Genomic DNA, 19,589 nt, shown 5'->3' on the forward strand with positions numbered 1-19,589 from the left:
ATCTCTCATTGTACTGTGGAGCTGTGGCATGTTTCTACAAGGTCAAGCATGTCGTGTCTTGTGATTGAACATGTTTTGATGCTGAATTAAAGTACCGCTTTCTCTGCAAGGTCCACCACGGTGGCTGAGGGGTGCGTTCGTCACTAAAATGTGCTATGTGTCTCTTATCGTAATGTGCAAGCTATCGCTGATGGATATCAACTAGGGGTGTGCGAATAGTGATTTTTGAGACCGAATCGAATACGAATCGAATAGTGCCAGAAGCAAATAGAACCGAATCGAATATTGAGTACTTTTTGAATAGTTTACGAATAATGATTACTCGTAATCACAACAATTATAAAACGAACTTCACGTCCGAGTATTTTTAAAGTTGGCACGTTTCCTTCATTACACAGTACGTTATGAAGCGTTGTTTATTAAAACAAAAATGGAGCATTAAGAGCAAACGAGTAGTTTCTTCGCATGCACAGGGCTCTTCAGGGAATTCGAATGATCGCTGTACAGCCTTTAAAGTATGGCTACCCAACTAATGTCGCCTGCTCCACCCGCAAGTTTTCATGTTCTATGTCTATACTATGCCTGCAGGGATGAAAATGTACCATACTTTTGCTCCAATGTTATGTTTATTTGGGCGCAGTTGACGTTTTGAGATGTTCGAAACGTATTAGAAAAATATTAGCATTTACGAATAGTGGCTATTCGATTTGAAGATCAGATCGAATAGGACACTGTTCGATTCGTTATTCGAAAGTTTCGAATATTCGCACACCCCTAATATCAACCCAAGGTTGGTTCTGCCGGTATTCAATTGTCATATAAATTTATTACTTCACAAACAAAATTAAGGCCAGAAACGTTTACATAGGTTGCTGTTGCGGGTGGTGGTGGTGACCAGTGTAGTCTGACTTTTAGTCTTAAGTTTTCTTTTCAGATTGTGTGTCACGTGTTGTAACATGCTGTAGTCTAAAGCTGCTGGGTCAGGTTAATCATGTGGCACATTGTGAACTCGAGTCCTAGAGCACACCATTGAACACATTCCACTTGGTGTTTTCTTGTACAGCTGCCAGCTGAGTTCAGTCTGGTGGAGGAAGACCCCTCGGAGCTGGTGGTGGCAGGTGTCTACGTGCGCCTGTTCGTGCAGAATCCAGGATGGACACTACGCCGGCCACAGGAGTTCCTCACCGAGTGCCTCGACCGCATCTGTGGCCTCCTTGCCAAGGAGCCCCTCGAAGTGCGTGGCCGTTCAGTAGCTTCAAAAACCGTCTAGCTCAGGGGTTGGCCAAATTGAAAATCACTGCTATTGCATGACCGTGATGATTAGCAGGACAGATTTTAGCCTGCAAACTGAATTGCTGATTAAGTTAATGGACTTTTTTGAATACTGAATTGCTTATTCAGTCTTGACTCTATTGACCCTTGAGACATTGCCTTGCCTTATACTGGGAACGCAACATTTTTTTTTTTTTCCCCTCCGCTTTTGTGCTGTGAAGTGCAGAATGCCCACCTACTATGCAACTGAGCTGTGTGGTAAAGCCAGCATCCCAATATGGAGACTACAGATGCACTTTCACATAGTGGGGTGCAGGGCTGCAAGTACATGAGAGCAGAACGAAGGAGGAAAGATGCAGCGGCATAAAGCTGGATGCTCTTAGCAGTCATGCTGAAATTGTGTGACTCCCCTTGTTGCAAAGCGCTAGAGTATGATAAGGAACTTTCTGGCAGCTGGGTGTTACAATTGTTTTGTTTTTTCACACACCACCACTAGACAGAACTCACTATAAACAAGTTGCATGCTGTGTCTGGAAGGGATACATGGCCTCTGACCTCACGCAGACCGACAAGGAGGAAGGCGGCCCCTTAGATCTGCTGTGCACGGCCGCATGCGGTGTGCTTCAGGGCCAGCCGAACCTGCGGGAGCGGCTACCCGTGCTAGGGCACCTTCCTCAGCTGTGTCAAGCACTGGCACGTAGGCCGGGCCTTCCCGGCTGCCTTCGCATCCTGCACCAGGCCAGCTCCAGCCAGGTAAGCTGTGGGAGTAGCCACCTCGTCTCTACAACAGCAGCTTTCCCATTGACGCCACTTGTGGCAGTGGCTGGCGCTATGCATCAGAACAACATGTTGGGAAGGTTGGTCTAGCATCACTGCTAAATACTAGGAGTGTGCAAATACTGAATAGTAGATTTCAAATAAAATATTGAACCAAATCAAGAAAAAGAAAGCCGAATATCATAGCGAATATCAGAAAATATATCGCAAAGGTTATGCTTACAAATATTGGCAAGAAAACACGATGCTGCAGATACTCGAGAGTTTCCTTATATTGCATAAGGATGTAGCAAGCTATCGGCAACTTAGGTACATAGAAATCAAGGATATACAATACAGCCTGCTGTTATACAGGGAATTCCTCATTAGTAGGCCGGCACTGATTACAGCTGCAGTTGTAGTATATAAAGGTCTCATATTTTTTTTTATCAATAGGATGTTTGTTGAATAGAATCAAGTGTCCTTTTTTTACTCTGAATCTAAAGATCTAAGGATTTAGTGGCATTATGTTGTACTGAGTACCAATGAGGTTCTCAAATAGTGAACCTGTGACTTATGGCAATATTTTATAGCATACAAAATGTTCCTTTCCAGTTTTTCTTCAAAATACAGAAGGGCTTTCCCATCTTTATGGTGGTTGGGTTATAAAGAGGCCAATCTGCACGACAGAAAAAAATGCGGACCTGCGCATCATGCGACTTTATCACTGTTCCGCGCATAGCCATTGTTGGTGCTGTCGTAGCCATCGTTGATGCGTTGGTACCACAGTTGGTGTTGCTGGTAAAGAGCAGGTGCCTTTTAATTGTCAAGTTCAGGCATTATTTGCTACCTGGAAGACTCAGAAATTGGAAGGTTCCCAAGAAGTTCGCCGGACCCTCCCGCCACTCTTTCTCGTTCGTCCACTGCCCATGCATATGTGTGCAGCCGGGCTGTCAACGCCCTAGTCGCATGACACTTTTGCACCCGCCACGTGCTCAAAGCTAAAAAATAAGACCGGTATGTGTCAACGAGTGGCGTTGGGAACAAGAGGCCGCCGTACCATATATCACGAATATGGCGGCCGTGAACAACTTTCTTGCCATCCAGTGCACTCGCTTTCATTTTCGAAGTGGTTTGTCGGCTTCCTGAGTATCGTGCAGCTGCTGCGAATAGATTCGCAACTTTAGTTGCTGACGCCCGACAAAGCAGCACCAATTATGCCTAGGGGCCTAGGCAGTGTGGCCATGACAAATTGCGGCTGGCTGATATAATGCTGGCCACCATGTAATGCTTGTCGCTACTCTGTTCATATGGGTGGCTCATTAGTGATCGGTCCCGGGATCACGCGGGTGGATTGGATTGACAGCTGTTGAAGTGGCGTTAAGTTGGTCGCCAGGTCTTCAACACGATCTGCATGCCTCAATTCCGGTGGCTAATCGGCCCTATTTATGCACATTCTCTTGCACTTTTCGAAATACGCGCTGCTTTTGTTGCTGTTCCCGCTGCCTGTGTCGCATTATCGTTTAAAATTAGCACATGCACATGGTCCTCTGCAACACATGCAATATGCAGCACTGCACAGGTCTCAATACCGATAACACTGAACATTAAAAAAATATCTATTAGATATTCGATTTGTGAATCGAATTATTCAAATGTTCACTATTAGATTTGATTCAGTGATATTCCAGCATTCGCACACCTCTACATTTACTTCAGTCAGTGCAGGCACACATTAATGCAAGGTAGAAGACAAACATGGGTACGCTATCTTCTTCGTAGTGTGTGTGTGTGTATGCGTGCACGCACATGAGTTCATGTGTGGAAAAAAACTGTTCGACATTTCTTCCTCATGAAGCTGTCATCTCCTACTGAAATTATTTCTTTTTTTCAATGTTGCTAAACAGTTTCTGCACACCAGAGCAATTCTTTTGGATTACCGTCATTGGATCACTGTACATTTGTCACAAACTTTCATGCAGTGTTGCATTTATTTTGCAGTTAGCATAAATAACAGAAACTCAGCTCTACCAGTCTCTCATTCTCACTGGGCCTTTCTTCTTTTCTCTTTTGTTGTGTAATTGTGTTTGTTATCTTTGGGATGTGTGCAGGCAAGAAGCAAAAAGCCTAGCCTAGCAGGTTCTTTTTTCTTCTTTTTTTTCTTTTTTTTCTTTTTCTTTCTTTTTTTTCAGTCCACTTCTTTCCCAAAGCAACAAAATCAGGTAGCAGCCTTTCCTATCATGTATCGTTTATGTGCCCAAGTTAGTGCAGAGTGTCCTCGGTCATCTTCAGCTTTGAATATTATGTGGCAGCCATTTCTATTGCTTTGTACAGTTTATCACTGATGTTATGTACTCTTAATGGGTGCCTAAGAAAGTATGGCTAGGCTTTTTAAACTGCCTTGTGCACATGTGCTGCACACAGGCCTGTGTACAGTCGGTGGGCGTGGCCTGCCTGGACCCCCTGGGCCGGTCCTTGTCATGCCCCGAGTCGGCCCAGCTGGCCTGCCAAACATTACTAGGGCTCTGCCAAGCTTCTGTGCCTGGTCTCGTTCAACAGGTGAGCCTTAAGCTTGTTTTAGCATAATAATTGTGGTTAGCGACCTATTTTTCAAAGGATTGTGAGGGCCTCGAACGTTTCCAAAAAAGTAGCACTGCAAGAGGATCCACACTATTGTTTGAGCAGAGATTTCAAGCTGTGAACTCAAAAGGAGGGGGAGTTGCTGGTTTTTCTTTTTGTTGAGAAGCTAACAGTCGCTGCTGATGTTTCTACATCTTGTGGCACTGCTAGTAATGTCCCAATGAATGCACACCATTCATTCTGTAATCTCCACCACAGTCATTCGTATTAATTTTGGTGAAATTGCAACTGAAACTTTCTGTAAGGCAATGCCCTTCGCTCACGTGCAGGTTTTGTATAACTGTGTGATAAACGTCCTGTGCAAATTGCTCTACTGACCACGCTGCTGGCAGTTAGCACTCTGATTTTGAACAGAGGTGGCCTTTCACAGTGCAGTTCGTTTGATAATCACGTTTGAATACAGTATCTTTTCCATTTTGTCCAGGATAAACGAAAGTATGCATTGTCTGAGGCAAGGCTGGATGAAAAAATGTAGATCTCAGCAGATGCAATAGTGATGGGCATTTTTCAACCTCCAGACAGTGCTGTCATTCCTTTCTATGAGAAAACCGTAATTTATTGTAGGCGTTGTCGGACACAACATGTTAGCATTTATTCTGAGCAAGACAGGCAAGTACTGTGTCCACAGATGATAATAAGCAAAATGTGCTGGCCTACCAAGTGGCTAAGTTAGCATTCCACTTCTGAATGTGAGGTCGCAGGTTTGATTTCAGGCATCCAAACCACTCGTGTAATCATATTTGGGTGCACGTCAAAATTAATCTGGTGACCTTTGCTACAGTGTCTCTCATAGCCAGAGTGTTTATTTAGGATGTTACACTTAATCAATCAATCATTCAATAAAGAAATTTCTTGTGAAGTGCCACCTCCATGTTAAACATTAGCAAAAACAGGCCATTGGTTTTACTGCAAGAGCAATTAGGGCCTAGCATCCTATTTATGCAATATTCACCACAGGAGACAGCAATGGGCCAATGCCTTGCCTGCTGCTTTTGTGGAGGAGGTGCGATTGTGTCTTTTGGACTGTTGTGAGGAGTGCATTTACGCTGCTGCTGTGTGACCATTTCTTGCATAGGCTGTGCGTGGTGGCCTGGTGGAACAGCTGCTCAACCTTTTGAGCAAGCCCTCAACAAGCGCAACAACCAAAGCGCATGCTGTGCAGGCACTCAAGGCCATGGCAGCAGACATGGCCAGCGGGGACCAGGTCAGTTTTCTGTGAAATTTATAGCTCTAGCGACCAACATTCGCCTCCAAATTTAGACTGAAATATGTACCAAACTTGGTTCTCCACAAGAAAAGTAGCAAGTTACCTATCAAGAAAGGGGTCAGGCAAGGAGACACAATCTCTCCAATGCTATTCACAGTATGCTTAGAAGAAGTATTCAAGCTCTTAGACTGGGAAGGCTTAGGAGTGAGGATCAACGACAAATATTTCAGCAACCTCCGGTTTGCCGATGACATTGTCCTATTCAGCAACAGTGGGGACGAATTACAACAAATGATTGAGGATCTTAACCGAGAAAGTGTGAGAGTGGGGTCGAAGATGAATATGCAGAAGCCAAAGAAAATGTTCAATAGCCTGGCAAGGGAACAAGACTTCAGGATCGCCAGTCAGCCTCTAGAGTCGGTAAAGGAGTATGTTTATCTATATAGTTTAATTACTTAGGGGACCCTGATCATGAAAAAGAAATTCACAGAAGAATAAAATTGGGTTGGAGTGCATACGGCCGGCATTGCCAAATCCTGACTGGGAGCTTACCACTGTCATTGAAAAGTGTACAATCATTGCATTCTACCGGTGCTAACATATGGGGCAGAAACTTGGAGGTTAACAAAGAAGCTCGAGAACAAGTTAAGGACCGCACAAAGAGCAATGGAACGAAAAATCTTAGGACTAACGTTGAGAGGCAGGAAGAGAGCAGTGTGGATCAGAGAGCAAATGGGGATAGCTGATATTCTGATTGACATTAAGAGAAAAAAATGGAGCTGGGCAGGCCATGTAATGCGTAGGATGGATAACCGGTGGACCATTAAGGTTACAGAATGAATACCAAGAGAAGGGAAGTGCAGTCGAAGACGGCAGAAAACTAGGTGGGATGATGAAGTTAGTAAATTTGCAGGCACACGTTGAATTCAGCTAGCGCAAGACAGGGGTAATTGGAGATCGTAGGGAGAGGCCTTCGTCCTGCAGTGAACATAAATATAGGCTGATGATGATGATGTACCAACACTGACTTCACCAGTTCATGTTTAACTGAAATGGAGGCCAGTCGATGTTGTGTGCCATGGTGCTACCAAAATTTTTGTTTCTTTTGTGCAGAGTGTGATGGTACAAGGACTAAAGGTGAGAGGTTGGTTTGTGTTAGCTAGCTGCTCAATTAAGCTGAGGTCATGGGAAAATATTGTGCTCAAAGGTATCGCCGACGATGCTTTTAACCTGCTTGTGCACACCAACGTTGATACCGTCGACACAATCATCAAAGAGTGCCAGCGGTTTAAACACGCGAAGAGCCGCCGTATAACCCAGAGATTCACATGGCTGCCCAATACGGCTGCAACTTCATCATGCGATGCCGTTCGCCAGCCACCCACCTGTGACCACGTTACATGCATTGTTCGTCGCGAAATTGAAGCTGCCTGTCCTGCACATATTCAACCACCCGTGTTTACACCCCACACCAGTGACCCATCGCAGCCATTGGTGTCCCTCATTCAAGCTGTAGTCAGGCAGGAGTTTCCCAATCTTGGCCTTCCATCAGCGTGCCCACTGACTCATCCTGACGCTCGGCCTTATTTCTCTGGACCCGCTCGATGATCCTACACCTTTCCCGTCTCCTTCCACAATCCTGCGGAATGGAGAACGCCCGACGATCAGCCCATCTGCTTCTCCTGTCATCGGGCTGGGCATATTGCTCGTTATTGCCATCGCCGTTGGACCTATGCATCTCATCAGATCGCCATCCACCCTACTCCTTCTAGACGTTCAGCCGCTGGTTCCCCTACTTACTACACGTCTTCCTCCCACGAGCCTCTTCCCTCTGACGCCACTGCTCCTGTTCGCTGCTTCTCCCGCTCCCTGTCGCCACAACGCCACCAATCCCGCTCTCCGCAGCCTCACCGCTTTTCCTCGCTGTCCTTCTATGGACGCTCGCAGCGGGAAAACTAGATAGTGCAGCTTATGGAGGTGAAGCTGCAATGCCATCGTCTCCTGCAAATCCTCTGCTGACTCTCCCCACTCACCATAGCCTCCTAGACGTCAAAGTCGACAATATTCCTGTGACCACCCTCATCCGACACTGGCGCACGCTTGTCTATTATGAGCGCCCCTTTACGCCGCCGCCTGCAGAAGATTATGATGCCATCTACGACACAGACAATACGTGTTGCCGATGGTGGTGCTGTTCAAGTGATCGGAATGTGCACCGCCCGTGTCAGCATTGCCGGTCGTCACACTGTTTGTTGTCCTTTTTGCCGTCCTTGCTCACTGCCCCCGTAACCTTATCCTTGGCCTTGACTTTCTTTCGGCACACTCAGCCTTAATTGATTGTTCTTCCGAAACACTCTGCCTCGATCTTCCTCTTGTATCCAATGCTTGTGAAACGCCCGTCAGCCGCTTAAGCCCCACCGCTTTTGTTCGCCTACCGCCTCGAGCCGTCACGTACGTGTGTTTGTCATCGACTCCTCCTATTCCTGACGGTGACTATATCGTCCCTCCAATTACTGATGTACGCCTGACGCGCAATGTTACTGTACCACATACCATCGCCACATTAGCTGATAACTGTGTGTTCCTCCCGCTACTTAACTTTGGTCTGACCCCCCAAGTGTTGCACCACAAGATGTCACTTGCCCACCTCACTGCTATAACAGACCATGACGTCAAGGTTGTCGCCATAACTGCTCCTGAAGAAGCTGAAGTTTCCCAGTCGGCAAGTTCTGATGGGGGGCACCATTTTTCGCAACATGATTGGATCAGACCTTTCACCTGACCAGGCCCGACACTCTCTGCCAGGTTTTGGCTTTATACAGTGACATTTTCGACATTCATGATCGACCCTTGGGCCAGACTAAGATTGTCACCCACCGAATCAACACTGGCGACTCTTTGCCCATTCACCGTTGACCTTACCGTGTGTCCGCATCAGAGCGCGAAGTGATTAAAAAAGAAGTGGCTAAAATGCTTGCGGAGGACATCATCAAACCATCATCTAGTCCTTGGGCCTCCCCCGTCGTATTAGTAAAGAAGAAAGATGGCTCCTGGCATTTCTGCATTGATTATCGGCCCTCAACAAAATCGCCAAGAAGGACGTGTACTCTCTTCCACGTATTGACGACGCCCTCAACTGCCTCCATGGTGCCACCTTCTTTTCATCCCTGGACCTTCGATCTGGCTACTCGCTACTTCATTAGATGCTCAATGTACAGTTGGCTGTGAAGTGGAACACTGTAACAACTGAAAAAGAGTCAGTGTCATTCCGCATTTGACCTCTAGACTGTCTCTGGAGCATTTGGTGTGGTCCAGGTTATGTACCGTATTTACTCGAATCTAGGCCGACTACGATTCTAAGCCAACCAACCCCCCAAAGTCCGAAGCCAGAAGAAAAAAAACAAGAAAACTGGAATGTAGGTCGAACACAAAAGCGAGGACGGTGTTCACAAAATGAAAACAGCATTTATTGAATATGAACATGCCGAGCTCATTCTACTTTATTATCGCTGCTAGCCTTGTCGCTATCTTCCTTATCGCTTCCATTTTCAAACACTGCACTATATCGCTATCTTCCTTATCGCTTCCATTTTCAAACACTGCACTATATTCAGTACCATCAAGCGCATTAGAGATGCTTCACTTTTTGAAGGAGCGCATGATCAAAGTTCCTGGGTAAATCTCATCCTCCTTGCGGCGCACGCAAAAAGCATCTCCCGTTGCCCCCTCCAACGACGGACATTTTTCTCATCGATTCCGAAGTCCCGTCCGGCTTGAATGTTTGACGATGCTTCTGCGGCTAGCACAACTGTTCGTTAGAAAGCGGTACTATAGAGGCATCGCCTTTTTGGTGCCATTACAATAACGCCACACCACACGCTGATACACCATTGCCCCCTCCAACGACGGATGTTTTTCTCATCGATGCTGAAGTCCCGCCTGGCTTGAACGTTTGACGATGCTTCTGTGGCTAGCACAACTGTTCGTTAGAAAGCGGTACTAAGTGGCATCACCAGTTTGGTGCCATTACGATAACCCCACGCCGCACGCTGATACACCATTGCCCCCTCCAACGACGGATGTTTTTCTCATCGATACCGAAGTCCCGTCCAGCTTGAACGTTTCACGATGCTTCTGCGGTTAGCACAACTGTTCGTTAGAAAGTGGTACAGTGTAGACCGCTTATAACGAAAGTCGCCGGAGTCGCGAATATCTGCACTATAAGCGGTACCGCACTATAACCAAAACAACGATTTTCAAGCCCTGCACATATGCAAAACATGTAGACCAAGTATGTAGACACGCTTTGTACTATTGCGCCCACATCGCGATGTAGCCGGTGCTCTTCAAGCTCGACAGCTTTGCACCAAGTCAAAACGAAACAACTGTTTGCCGCAACTGCTGGGGAAAAAACCGTGACCGCTATCAATGCGATTATGAACGGTGACTTTGTGGTGCTGAAGGCACGCGCCCGATGCACACACCGAGTCTGGACGAATTGACTACCATTCGCTGCAACAACTGCAGTCGAAACTGCGGTTGCTATCTATGCGATCATCGATGGCGACTACGCAGTTTTTTAGGCACGTGGCCGATGCGCGTATCGAGTAAAAACGAAACTATAGTATACTGTTCACCGCAACCGCTGCGGAGAAAACGGCGGCCGCTATCGATGCGATCGTGGATGACGACTATGCAGTTACGTAAGCCCGCGGCCAACGCGGTGTTATGCGCGGCGGTACATGCAAGAATACAGGCTTTATAGACAGAAATAGGCTCGAAGCATTCCGGCGTTGCTGTCATTCACGTACGATTTCATCTGATGGCTGTGGCGATGCTGACTCCGCCGCTTCGTTTCAGTTGGACACTAGCGTCGTTCTTGTTCTTTTGCGTCGCACATTTGCGGCGCTCCCCGAGTCCGAATCAACCGATGTGCGGCCAAATAAATCCGAATTAACGAGAGTTTGATTGCATTGAATACGCTGGCCAGGACTAGAGGATGAGTCTGAATTAACCTATTTTTGGAATTAACGAGGGCCGAATTAACGAGGTTTTACTGTAGCTCCAAACTAAATTTGCGGAACACTGCTTAAATTGACAGCGTCGCTCGCGCGATATCTGCACTTCACGACACGCATCGCGACGGGTGCACAGAAACTGAAGCCGCATTCAGTCCAAAATGCACCGCTGATAAGCAGCCGAGCAAAGGGTTTCTCCGTCGCCTAGACAACCTACACGCGCATTTTTTTCTGTTCGTTTTCTCCGCGTCTTGTGTTCCTCCTCTGCTTCGCTCTCGTTGATCTCCTCTCCCATCGGATTCTATGGGTGGGCGCACCTTGTTGAGAAGCGTGCTCGCTGCTGCCCTTGGCGGCGAGATTTTCTCGCGGAAGCCGCATTATAACCGGTATTTCATCTCATGCGGCTGCACTGTAAGCGGTATGCGTATACATGGAGTTCTATGGGAGGGTAAACGGGAGTCGGAAAAGGCCGCGTTGTAGCCAGTTCTGCATTATAAACGGTTACATTATCAGTGTTCTATACTGTACTATAGTGGCATCGCCTGTTTGGTGCCATTCTGATAACGCCACGCCGCACGCTGATACACCATTGCCCCCTCCAACGACGGATGTTTTTCTCATCGATGCTGAAGTCCCGCCCGGCTTGAACGTTTGACGATGCTTCTGCGGCTAGCACAACTACAGCATACCGATACTACCGATATGACACAGGTCAAAATGGCGACGTCGTTCGTGTACTTTAGTTGGCTACTGGCGTGGCTAGTAGCGTCTGCGATACTGACTTTTCTAGATAGCGCTAACTATGCACCATATTTATCAGTTTCAGTTAAAAACTGGCGTGTTTTTCAACATCCTCGAATCTAAGCCAACCCTAGAGTTTTGTCTATGATTATTTGAAAAAACTATCAGCCTAGATTCGAATAAATACGGTAAGTGAGAGCCGTTACTGCAGTATATGATGTTCAGTTTATTACATAATGACAGTTACACAATTTAGCTTGGTTCTCATAAGTGCTGCTGTCCTGAAAATGCTGGGCTGTCGGTAGGAGTATTTCCCAAGTATTGTAAGAGGTGACAAGCGTTGATGCAGTGTTATTACACCAAACTCATGTGTACGACTATGTTTTACTCTTAGAAAACTCATCAAACACTTTGCATTAGTGGGAAGGCACTGTATTTAGATATTCCCTTCAGGCACCAATTAGTTCTGTCCATTGAAAGTGCAGTTTCATAACATTTCTTGCAGCTTCAGAATCACGAAAAGCTTACAGCTGCAGAACAAATTGAGAATCTTCAATTCTTCTGCGAGTTCTGTCAAGTTCGCAGAATTGGAACTGCATGTGAGAATTCTTCACTAGAACGTCAGATATCAGAACATCAACTATTTCATGTATAGCATACTTGGAAAGCATGAACAAGTGGGAAAAAAACTCCGAGATACACTACTGATTCATTTGGCAGCATTTGCCCAATTTTAACATGCCCCTGAACCGAATGCGCACCCACTTTTTATGGGTTCAAAGTAGAAAACTAACGTAGAAATTATATTAGAGCTCCTAAACGAAGTAAAGATCATAATGTGCAACCGATTCTTTAGCAAGAAAATGAAGCATGCCTCCAATTTTGGCAATAAAAAAAAAGAGGGAACCAGTGAACTTTACCTTCACAGAATGTGTACTTATTTTGGACTTATTGTTCATCATCATCACTCTGGCAGCATTTTATCGCTGTCTGTGAACCACATGTCATCCTTTGTATGGTACGTTATACGTTTGATATTCTGCATTTATCAAACCGCTCCATAACAATCTCAAAGGAGGTGGTGGCTCACACCTAGACTAACCCCTTTTTGCATGCGACACATGTAGGCTTGTGCGAATATTCAATATCTTCGAATATTATGCTATTCAATATTTGCTTTGGCTCGAATTTCAGTATTAACCCTTTCAGGGTCAATGACATACATGTACGTCCTCTACGAACACCTTCAAAATGGTCAGTGACATACATGTACGTCATCGCTTGTACATTTAAAAAGCACGCCTCTTTCGATCATTTCTTTCGCTTGGCATGTGCTGCCACTCGACGGGAACACGCGGTAATTTTTTACTTGCGCCGATGCCTCTCCGTTCTTTTTTTTTTTTTTTAATGGCAACGGCGCGTCGGCTATCGCTCGCGCATCTGGACGCACGTGGCGGCGGCAAGTTTCGGTTTTATTCTGCGGCGGCTCCCGCTTTTTGCACGCGCTAAGCTGATGGCTATCTGATTTCAAATCTCTCAAAGGGCGACTGCTTGTTAATCGATAATTCATCGCTCACCGCGGTGCGATTACACTTGTTCCCGGGCAGGCGCGTATATACACAAATGATGCTGCCGTTTTTGCGTTTCCTTTTTGGAGACCACAAAAGCTCTATCGCACCTTGTTGGCAATAAGACGAAGGCTTCTCACTTGCAGAACGGAATGCATTAAGCTTGCATGTAGACGGGAGGGCATCAAGCTGAATTTGCGCAACACAGCATAAACTCCCAACGTCGTGCAGTGAAGGTCGCATTTCACAGCATTGCCACTTCTTTTGGGATTTAATGTGCCAAAACCAGTTCTGATTATGAGCCACGCCGTAGTGGAGGGCTCCGGATTAATTTTGACCACCTGGGGTTCTTTAACATGCGCTGCAACACAAGCACAAGGGCGTTTTTGCACGACGGGCGACCGCAAGACGCTCTCACGATTTCAAACGTCACAAAATTTTACTTTAGGCTGAAGCACAGCAGTGAGCAAGAGGCCGCAAGCAAAGTTTCTGTGCAGTTGGAGTTGCAAGGGATGGTTAAATTCCATATTACATCAAAGTATCTGAATAACAGCAATTTGAAAATAATTCGACTCCAGAGAAGAACCTGTTACCTCTTTTGCAAGCAAAGAACCAACTTTTTTTTTAGATTTGTCAACATCTGGCTCTTATGTCAAGGTTTTATGCAAATACAACTATTCTAACTATTCTTTTATAAATTATTCAACACTAATTACTATTTGCTTTGACTTTATTTCGAACCAAGAAATTTATATTTGCTCAAGCTTATACACATGGAATTCTCTGGATTGCCTAGAATACATGACACGACCTGTTGGCACTAGATTAGCGTGTAAAATAACTTATCTTGTGAATTAGCTTTCGTAATCAAAGACTGAAAGTTGCACACCGTTATTGTCATGCTGCGCGAGATGTTCTAAGGCCATCTGCAATGGCAATGACGCTGTCTAGGCTGGCTCTGATGGTAGGCTGTTGCAAATGCGGTTTTCGTTTTGCACCCGATGGCATCACGCCAGCAATTTTCTAATCAATTTGCTTGGGAAGGAAAGACGCACATTATCATCAAGTAAATACATTAATTATTCATTGTGAGCTGCCGTTTTCACTTGAAAATCTTTCTAGCTGCAGCTTGAAATTATGTGTTTTTGGCGTGAGATGACGTGTGTTCAACTCATTCATTGTCCTCTAAGTGCTGCCAAGATAGAAACTGCTGCTATTGGGGTCGCCATTTCGGTCTGGCACATGCATGCTGACCAGCCATGTAGTGGCTTTGGCGTAGCGCTGCTAAGCCTGAAGGCATGGGATCAAACTCAGGCTGCCATGGCTGCATTTCTATGAGGGTGAAATGCAAGAACACCTGTGTATCATGAATTCGGTGCACATTAAAGAACCCCAGGTGGTCAAAATTAATCTGGGGTCCCCTACTGCAGCGTACCTCATAATCATATCATGGTTTTGGCGCATAAAACCCCAGAATTTAATTATTTTCTTTTACGATAAAAATGTCTGTGTTGACCTTGAATTGGTTTCAGCTGCCTGGTGCGAGCTTACGCAGATTGGCATGAGAAAAATGGCTGGCTACATGAGGGGTTACTTATTGTGTGTCTTCTGTTCATTTTTGGGATGTTCTTCTTGTGCAGGTGAACAACCTTCTTGGCCAGTCCAGCGTCTGGTCCGACTACAAGGACCAGAAGCACGACCTCTTCATGGCGCCTGCTTCCACGGCTGGCTACCTGCCCAGTGAGTGTGGCCACCATGCCTGTACTTCTGCTATTCACATGTCTACTCTCCTGCCCGTTCACTTGTTGCTTTGTCTTGCGGTTACAGTACACATGTTACGGGGCATGCACAAAAGATTGACTCTATGACACGACTCTTCTTGCCAGTTATCGTGATTTGACTGCATATTGATTGTAAGCTCCTAAATTGGTCCAGGACACTTAAAGTTATGTGGCTAAGCTTGACTGGTATTCTAAACATCTGTAATGCCAGATTTTATTGTATTTACTTGTGTAAGACCCGCACTTTATATACATAATCTTTGTAGGGTGTGGCTCTTGCACGAGTCGAGCATATGACAACTCGCTAGAACTGCGAATTACGTCGCGAATGATGTAAAAAATAATGCACTGGAAAGTAACGCTGGCTACACATTATACACACATTCAAAATTCAGTGCCATTGATCAACTTCCGCTTCATTCCTTAACCTTCCCCCTGGTGACGTCTTTCCCTGTCATCATTTATTTATTTATTTATTTATTTATTTATTTATTTATTTATTTATTTATTTCATTACTTTCAATGCCCGAAGGCGTTACAGAAGGGAGTGGGGAAAAAAATACATAATTGTCATGATTGTTAGCGGCTAGTACCGTATTTTCCGGTCTGTAAGTCGCACCTTTGTATAAGATGCACCCCCCCCCCTCAAAACGGCAGTTTTTCTGGAAAAAAATGTATATAAGTCGCACCGGTGTATAAGGTGCACCTATTCGTTCGGTAAGTGATTGAAAAAAATGATTGACGTTTCACTCCGTGAACGCGGGTCATGCGCAAGCGTATGGGTGCCATATATTTCCACTCCAGGCGCACTTCTGTCATTGTGGTTGTGGCGATAACATCGTCCCCGCGCACCCTATGCTGTATGTGCGAGTGAAAGCGTCCGACGGTGAGCCGAATCGCGCACAAGGAAAACGGGAAGGCAGTGCAGGAGAGAGGGGGCTTGTATTCTGGTAGCAACTGCGTAGTCTACGCAGTGACGCGGGCCGTATCTTGACAGCGATCTGCAGACGCGACGAATTCGGGGTCGGCTGACTCGCGGACGGCCTACTGCGGCCGCTTGCGTTGCTGCTCCGTCCTCGCACGGCGCCCGGGAACTCGATCACGAGAAGAATGTACCCGCCACCTCGATAGCAAGCACAGAACCCGCAACAATTAAATCAGCCAGTGCGCTTCGCGTGGCTATAACATCGAATCTGATTTTGACAGGCAGTTTTTCCGAGAAAAATAACGTACATAAGTCGCACTGTTCTATTAGACGCACCGACTGAAAAATTTTGAAAAAGACGTGTCTTATACACCGGAAAGTACGGTATATACAATAATTGTCAACAGCGGAATTAAATGCAGAAACACTTGGAATGGTCACGACGTTTGAAGCTTACTACCTCATCAGCACGCTACCAAGAACGGTTGTGCATTGATGCCAGATAACCTGAGTGAAACTTTATTTTTAATTATTTACCTCGAAAGTAAGGGGCGCAGGTCTTTGATGAAGGCGAGTATTACGCAAGTAAATACGGTAAGCTTGTGCAAATGTTTAATAGTTTGGAATATTCGCTTGTTTATTATGGTATTCGCTTCAACTCTAATATCTGTATTCGAATGAACAAATGTAATTTTGAAAACAAAAATCGCATTCTCACCCAAAAGGTGATCTGTATTCGAATGAACAAATGTAATTTTGAAAACAAAAATCGCATTCTCACCCAAAAGGTGAAGCTTTGGAAGCAGTGATAGCTATAGCAAAGTATTAGACAACTACACGAAATAAAGTTCGCAGCTTGATTGGCTGTTTAAATTGCATTAAACATTCGCTTACTAATTAAATTGGCAAGTATGCTCTCATGTGTGCACAGGCAAACATGAACAGATCTCACTCAATGACCACGAACACTTGCTGTGACGACGCTAACGTGATGAGCGCAAACAGAGGGCAGTGATCACTTCCACTGCCTCTCGCTTCTACACATCTCCAAAACTTGAGATTGTGCGACCTCCAGAACTTGGCACGATGGAAGACAGCACATATGGCAGCCACCAGCCATCTCGAGTCGCCGAACCTTTGCACCTGTCGGAGATTACCTCGAAGGTAGGGCACGGGTGGTGAACACACTCAGCCACATGGACATCCATGCGCAGCCGCGGCCGGGCTAGCGGAGGACACGCGCGCTCACCTGCCCCCTGTCTTACACGTGCTTTTTATCACGTGACCTCCACCATCAAGCCCCCAATCTTTTTTGGACTCACCCTCGCACTCATAGCATACGGGTGTCAGGCACGATAGGATCTTATCGCACTTGTACATATTATGGAACCTCACAATGCTATTGATGACGACATTGAATATTTGCCTGCAGTGTCCATATACTAATTGCAGTAATACAGTTAAACCCGGATATATTGAATGTGAAGGGGGTCACAAGAATGTTCTATATATAGGTATTTCAATATATAAAATAAAATATTTATATAAGTTTAGAGGGGATTTTACTGCTATTCGTTATAGACAATAATTTGTTATATGTGGGTTTGATATATCCGGGTTTGACTGTATGTAGGGGAGGTAGAGAAAAAGTGGGATGTCTGGCATTTGCTCTTCCTTAATCACAGGCAAGCTGCATTCGATAAATACAGGTGCAAGCTCGTTTTGGATGCCATCGCACACGTAAATGCTGGCGCATCAAAATATAATGATGTGCAAAGAAATGCGAAGACATTCATGTAAGCGTGGCTTATATTTTGAGAAACTTTGGAACCACACATGCTCTCTCATCAAATTCTCAGAATAATGCATCATATCGTATCGCACCCATCTAACGTTGCTAAACCTTTCTGAAGGAATGATGGAAGCGTCTTCATTTTTGGTATCCAATGCTTTTCAAACTAAATTACTTTTCTCAACTTTTCTTGTGATATCACAACAAGGTGAAGCTAATAGCACCTGGTGCACAATGTTAATGTTTTTTGTGTGGCTACCTAGCTCCAAGTACTGAGCAGTGTCTGCATTTTTGTCAAACGTCCAATTTAAATTTCTGCTGCCTGACACCACTGTGGTTGTACTCTCTCTTGAGCATGGGGCTACTGTGTTCTAATGTAAGATCTAAAATGAGTTGACATATCGAAAAGTGGTCAAACAAAGCGTGTCTGTCAACATTTCAACAAGGGGACCTGTCTTCATTAGGGCACCAACTTGTCGTTGCCCTTGTTGGCCTAACAAAATAGGTCCCGTTGTCGAAATGTCAGCACCAGCACGCAACACCCCTTGTTAGGCTGTTGTTGATCACTTTGAAGCTTCGGTATACATCTGCTGTGTATCCCTGTCTTGTTTGGTCGTATCATCGAAGGAGCTAAACCTCTTTAAAGGAGCGAAAAATGCCTTTAGGACATAACCATGAAAAAAAATCACAGAGAAAAAAAAAGCCCTCTTTCAGATGCAACTGAGATAACAAACCTTCAGGTGGCCTTTTTAAAATTGAGGCACGCTTTTCTGGCTCGCAGGTGCAGGTACGGCTATCGCTGGCTACCTCACCCAAGGCTCGAGCCAGCACATGCCACAGACGCCGCCACCCCTGGGCGAGAGCTGATGCCTGCTGGGACTTATACGCGACACAAACGTGCCTTCCACTGTGATGTTGGGTTCGCTGCCAAACCCTGTTCCTATCTGGTCCAAAGCTGTGTGTGGGGAGGGGGAGCGTGGTGTCTGTCTGCGGCATGGCTTGGAGAACGCAAGCTGGCCTGGTGAAGAAAGCCCCCTCCCTGCATAAGCCACCTGGCAACGAGGTCCGACTCAGCGCTACTACTCTTATCATACGTCTCGGCGCTGGTGGCAATGCCGTGGCTTGTTGTCCGTCTCGTGACTGAACTTGTGCCTCCCCTGGCATCCCGAATTGCAACTGCAGCACTCTTGCTGGAGTGATGTCCAAGCCAAAGGAGCGAGGCTGTCGTGCTGTTTCCCCCTCTTCTGGGCAGCTTGCCAGATTGTTTATAACACTCGTCAATGCAACGAGTCTCTCCTGGAGCTATCAAAGTGTCAGCCACATTTAGAGCGACCCGCAGACGAGGCGTCTGCGGGTCGACGATTTGTATACCAGTTTTGTTTGCCTTCATAATTTTTAATGTTGTTACTTTTCGACTTTTTTTCCAATTTCTCTTGCTGTGGCTGCAAAGTGGAAAAGTTGGGGCTTTAATGCTCGCCGGTGCCGTTGAGGAAAGAGTAGTTTTACAATGGCCGTCGGTAGGTGCCTGTTTATGTAAATTGTCCGTCGTTTTTGGCTACAGAAAGTGTGGATGTGATGCTTATTCGGAAATGCTTGTGCGTGTTTTGAAACCGGTTTGCAATAAAGACATTCCCCTTGCAGTCGTCTGTACAGGAAGGTGTGTTGACCCTCAGGGCAGGATTTGTTGTAACTGATAGTATTATTTTTGCTGCATACATTTGGAGACTAAACCTGAGTAAATTATCTCCAGATGAGAGTGAAGCTAAATAAAGAAAAGAAGAACACATACCGAGATTTTTATGAAAACAGGTCACATATTCTATGTTGACGTGACAGTCAGATTTTTTCTGCTACTTTTTATTCTTAAATCAGCTCATTCGCAGAAAAAT

The 19,589-nt window shown here is 45.6% G+C and overlaps 1 protein-coding gene across 1 annotated transcript in view; it reads left to right on the forward strand.

The window, feature by feature from the left end:
- The window catches only part of LOC119461556 (dnaJ homolog subfamily C member 13-like), a 147,425-nt gene extending 128,085 nt beyond the window's left edge, over positions 1–19,340 (forward strand). The window contains 6 exon segments of the mRNA XM_037722900.2: positions 1,064–1,234; positions 1,837–2,025; positions 4,453–4,587; positions 5,744–5,872; positions 14,843–14,942; positions 18,482–19,340. Of these exon segments, the coding sequence (XP_037578828.1) occupies positions 1,064–1,234; positions 1,837–2,025; positions 4,453–4,587; positions 5,744–5,872; positions 14,843–14,942; positions 18,482–18,567 (810 nt within the window). The 3' untranslated portion in view covers positions 18,568–19,340.
- Positions 19,341–19,589: the final 249 nt, after the last annotated feature.

This window comes from Dermacentor silvarum, chromosome 8 (assembly GCF_013339745.2).
Source record: "Dermacentor silvarum isolate Dsil-2018 chromosome 8, BIME_Dsil_1.4, whole genome shotgun sequence".
Lineage (NCBI taxonomy): Eukaryota > Metazoa > Arthropoda > Arachnida > Ixodida > Ixodidae > Dermacentor > Dermacentor silvarum.